The following is an 11,060-nucleotide window of genomic DNA, read 5'->3' as shown; positions in this document are numbered from 1 at the left end:
GGTGGGAATTTTGCCCAGGGGAAAACAAACAACAGCTAAATAAATGTGGCGGGATACAGCCCCGACTTTGGGATTGTTCTGGGACAGTTCCTATTCAGCATCCTGATTTTCATATAAGCAGAAATCTGAGAAACGCTTTGCCACCTCATCCCCATGCATCCTTCCACCCTGCCATAGGTTTTCTCTGTCCCAAATCGTTGTCCATCCCCAAATCCTCAACTGACATGGCAGTCGGGAGAGTGTGGGTGAGGACCAGAGGGATGTCAATGGAAGCCCATCCTTGGCATGGGCAGTGGGGGCAAGAAGATGCTGTGAAGGAGAGGGGAGTGGGGATTTCAGGAGCTGGCAGTCATGCTTTCACCACTTCACACACCAAAAATAAGTGATGGGCCACCACTGGGGTAGGGCAGAGCACTGTTGCTAAGTCACCTCTGACCAAAAAAGAGCGGGGAAAAAATCCTATTATAAAATAAACAGGCTTCCTGATTTCAAAAGCATTACATGATCACACACCAGTAGGTTCCAGAAATTAAACTGAATTAGAAATAGTGACCTTATGGATACTGTTTCTGTATCTGAAGACGATTTTTGAAAGCGTGAGCAACTATTTGTGTTTCTCTAGAAAGGAGTGCGGGTCAAGCATCATAGCACAGTCTCTCTGCTGGCTTTAACTGCTGTTGGGGAGGTGCGTTACGGCCTCAAGTTGTGCATTTGCAGAGAAAATATCACACCATCCAGATGCTCAAGTCTGCTCTTTCTGTGCAGAAAACCCTGCAGAAGACTGTAACAGTGTATTAAATACCAGGAAAGAGCTCAGCATATTTTTCTGATGCTTGGTAGAAGTTAGCAGTGAAGCACAATCATTTCAGTTGGGATCAGGCTATCCATTAGCCATTAAAGTCCTAAGTCTAATTAACCCCCAAAATTAACTGACAAAGATCATTCCTCTTTTATGCTGCTAACTGGTTGTATGTACGCTGGGCATGCAGTACCTAAGTCAGATGCTGCTTTGTTATAATTAGGGCAGCAAATTTTGTTTTCTGTTTGGTACTTGCTGTTACATATTGCATGTAATGTATGGCACTGTTAAGGGAAAAAAATTGGAGTCAAAGTGCCTGGAAAGTTAGGTCTGCTCTGTAGCACTGTGAGATTGTTGACATCTGCCGAGGTTGGAGAGCTCAGTAAGCAGGAAATGGGGTGTCACTCTGAGTGGTAGTTTACCATTATCCTGGCATCCTAATGAAGTGTCTGCAGTGCACAGAGCTTCTGGATGGCATCTTAACGCACGGCTAAGCAAAAGCACTTCTCTCCTTGTCACTGTCATCCATCTGCCTGCACCCTACTGTAGCCAATGGGATGGAACCATGCTACAATGTGCTATAAGCCATTTAGAGTTGCACATTGCATAATCAGTCCCATCAAATATGTAAAAAATGACTATTATTGGTTATTTTCCTCAAACTCCAGCACCTGGAGTTTGATACATTAAAGTTTAAGTTTTGTAAGTGCTGTTTTTTCCCATTAATTCCACATATATTTTTGTTAAATGGGACTGAGTTGCGAACTCATTGTCTTGGGTCTTGCTAATGGATCGCAAAAGTTGTATGAATATTCATTGCAAACTCCACTTTATATCACATAGGATGAATTCATCAATTGCCCATATAAAGAGGTTTCACGCAATTCTCATTTTCTTTTGCAACATCTATTTCTGAGGCATGAATAAAAAGTAAAATCAATTCGGATCACAAATTGGTTATTTTCCTTATAGCAAACATTAGTTAGTTTGAACACTTCTTATGGATTTTTTTTTAAAAACAAGAAAATATTTTACAATGTATCTGCACGAGACGATTGCCATAGCATACTGCAAGTGATTAACATTTGGGACTTTTATGTTACGCAGAGTAACATTAAAATATCCTGACATTAAAAGTGATACGAATAAATTTATCTATATATTTATACATAAAAATCTGTGCCTTTTAGCCAGCATGACTTCCAGAATATGAAGACTTAACAAATGAAAATGGAGTTTTGGGCAGTTGATGTCTCTGAAAAAAAAAAAAAAAAAAAAAAAATCGAGCCAACAGAGCACTCTCTTTTAAGCAAGTTTTCATTCCCTGATAACACCAAAGCTATCAAGGACTGGGGTTAAGCATTGTGCGACAGGGCAAGCCTCTAAAATGGGCAAGAGCAAGATGAATTGGCTAAGTCGGGTGTTTATTTATACAAACAAGAGGGCAGAACATAATTTAGTTGCATCAGGAATTTTTCACAGACATTAAAACTATAGCAAACATAACAGCGGGGATGCTTGCACAGCAGCACAGTGGGGAAGCTCACAGAGCGTCTGCCCACACTACGGCTGGCTGTAGCCAGCGCCATAAGTCTCACAATTTCATTAGCACTCGAAAATCCACCTAAACTACTCAATTCCGATTAAAAAAAAATATAAAAATAAATGAAATAAACAAACCAAAAAAGCCCCAGACAAGACCTGTCTTTCTCTCGGCAGCTGAATCAGTCGTGAATTGTTGGAAAAAAAAACTCTTGGCAGGCAGATTTTGCTGTAGCAACAGTGTATGACGTTTTAACCACAGCAGAAATCTTATCCAAAAAAACAAAACAAGGTGAGAAGAGCCATGTAAGAAAATCAGAGAAAACCATGCCCAAAAACCAACAACAAAACATAGATTAGGTGGCAGATCAATAGTTTCATATTTCATGCAGAACCATAAATCACTGTTTTTTCAGCAGTTCAGCTGCGAGGCTCGAGAGCGTAAAAAGAAACCATGGCTCGTGATAAAATTAGGCATTAATGTGAGCCATAAATGCCATTTAACATTAAACATGCACAAGCCACTGAAATGCCTGGTAAAGGGAAATGGGCGCTATAGTAAAACTATACAAAGTAAGTCAGACATGAATAATGCAGCAGGTCTGAGGAGGGTCACGGGTCAGACTCCAGTACCTTACAAAATAATGAATGCATGTCAGGTTAGAGACATGCATCCTTTCCTAGCAAACGTGAGTTATTGGAGATAAACCCCGGACTTCCTGTTCTGAAACAAAGTGGCTTGTTGTAAACATCTACGTCCATTTAAAATTAATGATTAAAAGAAAGATTTGGTGGGATTTGCTTAAGTATTCTTTATGGACACAAGTGCTAAAGGTTACTTTCTTCACTCATTTTTACCCAGCCACTGTTAATGTTACAGACACATCATGTTTTCTTCTGTGCTCAAATGTTTATCCAAAGCTCATTTACAAAAGAGCTTATATAATATTAAGTGGGATTTTTCAATGTATTCTTCATTTAAATATAAACAAGAGAGCATCTCCACAGTTTTGCTCTGTTAAAGGGAGCCAGCCCTATTTTTAAAGGCAGTAACCCAAATTCTAAATATATGTTCTATGAAAATACTACATGGAAAACCATCTGCGATTCACTTCATAGTATCCTGATCTGCTGAAATTATCACCTACGTCTTCCATATTTTGCCCAACAAATGCAAAAAGGATTAACCATCCTTTCATTATTTGATATATGTGATCATGACAACTCCTTTCCTTCAGAAATCTTCACAGATTTTCACCAATCTTCACAATAAAAAGTGTATCATGAAAATTAACATTATTTCAGTTTATACAGAACTGGTCTGCTTCATTTTCTAGACTTAGCTGGAGAATTTAACAGCTGTTTGGAGTATTTTCCTTCCTTTGCACCCTGTACTGCCAGGCTTCTTAATCCAGTGCAAAGAGGGAGATACCTTCTCCACAGCTATTTATACAAACCCATGTTTAAGGATTTCCTCCCTCCACTTAAGCACAGTAAAGAGAAAACCTCAAGAAAAATTAAATTAAAAAAATCTTTCTACTTAGGAATCTGAAAGGGGAAAATTTCTAGGAAAGTGAAACTCGAGGCACTACAGAAAGAAAGCAAATACCTAGGTATTGCAAATGAAACATAAGATCTTGCATCTGATCTGTTAAATATTCCATCAACAAGGTCAAGAGTAAAGACAAGCCCAGCCACAAAAATTGAAGCGAGAGCAAGCTTTAACAAAAAAAAATAAACAGTTTATCCTCTTCAGCTTCTCAAGTGGAAAAACAAATTCTTTTATACTAGAGAAAAATCAGGCGTGTATATAGCATTTAAAAAAACCACACCAATATCAATGATTTTAATGAAAGAGTACCCAATATTTTCATGGAACTATAAAAGGGAGTGAGACTAAGTGTTATGGCAAAAAGCCTGGGCTCAGCAGCTTTGTGTGGGAAATGGTGAAATGTGACTGTGATTTATAATGAGAAAAGGTATCTACAACATACAATTTTCTACCTAGCTGCAAATAATAATTCATAGTGATGTCCCTTCCAGATAAAATACCTTTGCAATGTAGGACTCATGTGGTAAAATGATCATGATAAATGTCAGACCAGTGCAGGTAACGGCTTTACAAACCATTAAGATTAGCTGGCTCTTTTTTTTTGATGATAACAGTAACCATGCTGTGACTCTATGTGGTAATAATATCTCAGTACTGATAAATGCCAGAGCCAGGCAGAGGTGTTTATCATTCTCAGTTCAGAAATGCTGACTAAAGTTACCACATGTTGCCTGGTTTTTCTTCTTTTACAATAGACTAACAATTAGCAAATAGACTGATTCACAAAACAATTTTATGCAAAATTTCTACAAGTTTTGCGCTTTAGTGCCTATCTAAAGTTCTCTTCTCCTGCGTACCAGTACTGATGTCTTTGGTACAATAAGCCCTAAAACAAAGCTTTCTACTCATGCCATTCTTTCAAGAAATAATTTATTTGTAAATTAATATTGCTCTTTTTAGCTTATTTCTTTTACAAATACATCTTATAAGGAAGCGCAACCTCTCTAATGTGGCTGTTTCTGTAGGGAAGGTGGTTATCAAGCTGGTATCGGTGTTAATCAACACAGAGCAGAGACATTTCCTTCAAGATACCATGATAAAGTTTTACTGTAGGACATTTCCTTGCAAACGGACAAACAGCGAGCCTTTCCTTCCATTGAGTCTTTCCCTACCTCAGCGTTCCGGTTCCACTCAAGTCCATTGAATTCTCGAGAGAAAACAGAATTCAAAAATAAACTAATTGAGAATCTTTATGAGAGAAACTGCTGTAAGCACCAGATAGGGCAGCCCCGATCTAAATATAACTTATCTGGTAAGATCATAACATGAACACACACCAAGCAGCACAACTTAAAAACCCAAAGAATTTGTACCCCCTTCCTACAGTGAAGTCACTTCTATGAATTTTCATTCATAGCTTCAGTCATATTTCCACTGGACAGATCATCCATGGGACAAAAATAAAGAGTACGGATGGCTTGTGGCAGAAAACATCAAGGGGTGACCGGGTTGAAAGACTCAGGGAGTTTGTGCTGTTCAGAAGTTAAGGTTCTATATAATTCAGATCAGGACAAGAGTAAAATACACAGAAATTGTATTCTTCATTTGTGTGTAACTTCATTATCAGTATTGACAACTGCATGACTTCCTATAGAGTAAATCTATATTAAAGTTTTTGGGGTTTTTTATAGGAAAATAATTCCTATGCATTGACTACTTTGAACTCTTGTCTTTCATATCTATATAAATGTTCAAATTATAAACAATATATATACATCTATATCTGTGTGTACGAAATATTAATCTCAAGAGAAATTAAGAATACATGATGAGGAAGGAATATTAGCTAACCAATTGTAATTTTTAAATTCAGTTTTGTGGCAGGAAAGTTTTGCTTGGAATTCTTTTTTTTTTTTGGTAAAATCTTTGAATTAAGGCACTAGTCACCATGCATGCTTATGCAGCACCTACTGCAACTGGGATTCAATCCTGATTGAGATCTCCGGGTGCGAGGTTAATATGAATATTAAAAAGGAACATATACGAAGAATGATAGGTGATAATTAAATCATAGATGATAAGATCAGAAAAGTATTCTCAGGTTATCTAGGGCATGTAACATGCAAGATGCTTTCCCTACGTCAGACCTACTGGCACCTTATCTAATCTGTTCCTAAACGAAAGCACAGTTGTACATGACTTTGTTTTAGTTGCAACATCTTGTACAAATCGATGAAAATATCAGTCAAACCTTTCCCACGAAACTATGAATCATACTGAAACAGGAAGGTATATCTTAACAAAAAGGACAGCAATTTTCTTATCACCTCAAAAGAGAGATTAAAGCCCTTAGTATTGCATTCTTTACTACTAATCACAAGTTTGAAACACAAATTTTTACAGGTATTAGAAAATAGCTACAGTGGAATAGTTTCTCAAAACAATTGATCACCAGAAAGCACAACTAAAAAGAACAGCAAAGCATTTTATATTTCTGAACATGATGGGGTTCATGTTCAGGATAGAGATGCATAAATACAGCGGATTTAATTACGATGAGAAAGAAAACAGACAACAAGGACTACCTGGGAGGTGCATCCATCACAGATGCTGCACCACTGGACAACATTTAAGATGTGTGTCCATTACTACTTGGAGGTATTTTAGCTTAGGATGATGGTCTAATAATCAAATAAAATAAATGAAAAGCATAAGAATATAATTCTGTGAACCAGAAAATGCTTCCTTAAAATTAAGAGAGAATTTTTGATCCTTGTACATTACTCTTGCTCTCTATTAAGGTGACAGAAGGTATGATATATTCTGGTTTTAATCATATATTAATGATGTTTTTTTCTTGTTCAGGTACCAGATACAATACAGGGCAAAGTAATATCCTAATGTGACATTCAAGTGGTTCTTTTCTTTTCTTTTTTTCCTCTTAGAAATCCAGGACAATGCCACTCGCATCAAATCCATAAGGAACCTGGTAAAAAAGCTCCCTAGGCCAAACTATGACACAATGAAAATCCTTTTTGAACATCTAAAGAAGTAAGTAGAACTGTGGTACTAACAGATCAATAATTCTGAAAGGAATCTGTGTGTGGTGTCCTAATCCTATTGGAAATGTCATCCAAAATACCAAAGATAATTATGTTCTTTGGCAAAACTAAGCATGATTTATGGTATCTATGTATATCCTATTCCTGCTCAAGAGATCAGTACGTCTAAGCAAAAGCCCAAATTTTTCCTCTGCTAGAAAGCAGAAGAGTTCTGTTTCCTTCAATGCAGTCAAACACATCTGGATTACTATGCTACAGGTATAATGAATTGGGCAAATGAAATTTGGTTTACTTTCTCCAGCAATAGACTTTTGGATCACCATGTTCTCACCCTTCAGAACCCTCCTGTTCAATCTTATTGATCTTGTGATATGCTGAGGCACATAATAATAGGAATAACCTCACCCAAGAAAATACGCTTTGAGCTCTTGTACCTCACAAGGAAGCTTGTGACAACATAGAACATCTAAGACACGATAAGGAGAGATTTGGAAGTGCACCTTTGCTCTCCTAACGTTGCTGAGATACCAAAGAGGCAGAAAAATGGCACGGTGAGGCTCTCTTATCATTCCTCTGTGGTTTCCACACTCATTGAGCTCCATTTTCAAAAGATGTCAGCCCACAAAGTCAACCCAGGATCTTGCGTTCACCGTGAGCTCCTTGTGCTTCACGGCATTAACAGTAAAGATGTACGTAGACCATGTGCTCACATGGAAACCAGCTTGTAGCAGTTTGACTTGCAGAACAACTGGGCAAGAAGTGGAAGACCTCAAGACAGGAGCACATGAAGGGTAGGTTCTGTTCCTCCCTTCAAGGCTGTCCTGCTGTTGGGACTAACTGGTGCCATTTTGTACAGTAATTTTTCAGCCAAACTACCCTTAAATTTGAAGGGACTAAGTAGGATCTAGGGCCCCATGGAGGGCCTGTGCACAGAGGAGTATTTCATCCCAGGAATGATATAATGACCCCAGTGAGTGAGTAATAAAGACTCCAAATAAAAGACTACTCTGAGCTTATAATGAATGATGCCTTTATACTGATCATTTCTGCTGCATTCTCCTGGCATATACATGTAAGAGATGTAGATCCTTTATCTTGTTTTTCAGCTTCCAGTTGAAATTGCAAAATGAAGTCCATATAGTCATGGAAACGTTCCCATTTCATTAAGCATGGAAGGATTTTAAAGAGTCCATAAAATGACTGAGTTTGGCCTTGCAGAAAAACAGTTTTCTATGTATTCATCTGATGTACCGTGTGCACACATTCTCTCCTTCAGAGGGTTATCTAGAGAGGGATGATAATTTATTACAGTCAATGGAAGAATAATAAGGGAAATTATTTCCTTGGAAGAACCTGAGTGCAAGAAGTGGGTACACGCTGTCAGCACAGATATACCATATACAAAATTTACTGCACCATATGTGGCATTGATCCTAACCTGAAAAAAGTTTCGTTACCGTGTCTTAGGGGAGAGATATCAGGTATATGAAATAAGTCTTTTGATCTCATAGTTAAATCACTTGCTTGAGGCTCGGGAGATGTGGGTTCAGTTCTTGGCTTTGACCGGATGTTCTGGGTGACCTTGGGTAAATCACTTAATCTCTCTGTGCCTTGGTTCCTTGTTTACAAAATGACGATAATACTTCCTTTGTCTGCCTTGGCTTTTTAGAACATAATCTGTTTGGGACAGCAATTGTTTCCTGCTGTGTATGTGTAGAATAACTGGCAAAACTGGACCAAGACTGGTAGGTTTTGGAGAAAAGAAAATAAAAGGAAATAAACCCCATACTAATACGCAAAAAATAAAATACTAATACTTCATAATGCATGTGTGTGCAATACTGAGCTTGACTACAACTCCATAAGTATAGTACTACCTAAAAAAGCACATGCTCTTACCTAAGTGTCACTGCAGAAGCATGATGAAGCTAGAGGTATACTGACTCAAGAGAGTGGCACAGAGTGATGGAAGGCAGAAAGTTGTGATATTTGAGTCATTTGGGGGTCTGAGCATTATGGGAGCAATCATGAGTCTCCCTGAAGGTCAGCCTTCTCTGCCACACAAACACATCCTCAGGGAAGGATAGGGCTATTCCATAAGCTTTGTTCCATTGATATGGAAGCAGCAGTAGAATCGATACTGAAAACACCAGGAAAAAAAAAAACAAAAACAAAAAACAAAAAACAAAGGATAAAAACTGGTATGTTTTCTTGAACTTGTCAGTCTGAAAGACAGGAGCCAGCTTGAATGGCTTCATGACTCCATAAATGAGAATAAAGAAGCATACATACATTTTTAGTAATGAAGTGATGTTAATATTATGTAAATATAGGCAATGTGTGTTTGCTTAAATCAACCTAGGAAACAAGACTAGCTTGCAGAGGTTACAAAACATAGATTTACATCTCTTTTAGGGATACTCTTCAGAAGAGGGGTGCCAATGTGCATGATGGACCAACCTCACCACTGACATGCGCCTTGCACCATCCTCTTCAATCATAGATTTTTCTCAATGTAAATCACAGAAGGTTAAAAAGTTTCTGATTAGTTGAAAAAAAATAAGGATACTGGTTTAATTTAAGGCACGTTACTGCAATTTTTGTATTTGCTGGTGGAGATGGCTGTTGTTGCCCAACGTTGAACGGGGCTTTCTGATGGAGAGAAGCTGGAGGACCATAGTTGTGTTGTTTCTGTGGTATTCCCCTCTTTCTCCTATCCCTTTCTTTCCTCTCTATCAGATAAAAAGGAGAACAGGGCTATTCGGACCAGGGCCATGGGACCGTGTAAGCCTGTGACTTCTGCACAGCACGTGAGAGTGCACACAGAAGCTCAGCATGAGAATCCAGCCTTTGCCCAGAAGGCTATGCTTCCCCTAAATCACTGACAGCAGCGGGCTCGCACTACAGTTTCATTCTGGGGCGATCCAGTCTGCAGGAGTGGGTCCAGATCAAGCACAAATAACAATGTGAAATGCACTTCAGAAGGGTCCTCCTTTAGAAACCCAGACAAAGCAGCTGATGAGAGAGTCTGCGAGAAAGGCCTGGCAGCAGGGATTAACACCAGTGCCATATATCTTTCTTAAAGCAAGCCCTCTGAAGCTGCAAGGAGTCACAGTGCAGCGTATGAAGCCCACAGGAGGGGGATTAAAAGCAAAGCTTGAGGTTGCAGTACCTGTTCTTTTAAGTTTTTTTTGCATTTGATGGGAAAAAACCCAACCCACCAATGTCCCCTGCTCGTCTTTGCATGAAATTTATTCTACTCATAAGCAGAAGAGACAAAATATGGGGCTGAACAGACATATCACATAGCACTTGTCAGTCTAATACCATAAAAAATTGTTTTATTAGGACTCATACTGAAAATAATTGAGCACAACTGCTATTAGTCTATCTCTACTTCTTCCTGAAGATGAGCAAATCAAGCCAATGTACTTTACACATGAAAGAAATAACAAAACTCAAACTGAGGAGGGATTTTCCCAAATAAAGGGCTACAAAGCAACCTGTTCTGCTTGAACATGTTTAGAGAGTATTTGCTTGCTATATACTGCTTCTATTTGCCCACATACTGCTGTCTCATACATTTGTGAAAACAGCACCCCAGTTCCCCAGGACTCCACTCCTTCACGTTGCTGATCTAACAAGTGAATTTTACTGCCAGAGTGAGCTAATGGCTGGTACCAGATAAAACTGATATCCCTTTCTGGTCCTGTTTTTCAGGCATAGACAGGACATCAAATAATGCAGAAACCTTGCACTGGCTCTCTGCACAACCCTGAATTGAGCACAACCAATCCCTATCTGATAAATCATTGTTTATACCCAGTAATTTACTCACAGTTCAAGTGAGACAGAACAAAAAATTAGCTCTTTAAGGATCCCACAGTATTTTATGATTAGCCCCTAACCTGCTTTCACAGCAGCATCTTGAGGCAGCTATTACACGCTCATTGGGAAACTGAGGCACGAGAAGTTTAAATGACTTAAAGACTCAGCATAAGCCAGCAGTAAAATCTAAAAGCCTGGAGGTTTGTTTTTTTGGTTGGGTTTTGGTTTTTGGGGTTTTGTTTTTGTTTTTGTTTTTTCTGTTTGCAGAGAAGCTTCT

The 11,060-nt window shown here is 38.5% G+C and overlaps 1 protein-coding gene across 1 annotated transcript in view; it reads left to right on the top strand.

Moving 5' to 3' along the window:
- Nucleotides 1-11,060, top strand: part of ARHGAP15 (Rho GTPase activating protein 15) — a 312,620-nt gene that overhangs the window by 282,152 nt on the left and 19,408 nt on the right. Inside the window, exon 12 of the mRNA XM_074910919.1 lies at nt 6,839-6,944. Within this exon, the coding sequence (XP_074767020.1) occupies nt 6,839-6,944 (106 nt within the window). The remainder of the gene's footprint in view (nt 1-6,838; nt 6,945-11,060) is intronic.

The sequence above is a fragment of the Athene noctua genome, chromosome 7 (assembly GCF_965140245.1).
Source record: "Athene noctua chromosome 7, bAthNoc1.hap1.1, whole genome shotgun sequence".
NCBI lineage: Eukaryota > Metazoa > Chordata > Aves > Strigiformes > Strigidae > Athene > Athene noctua.
This window is presented reverse-complemented; position numbering and strand designations above follow the sequence as displayed.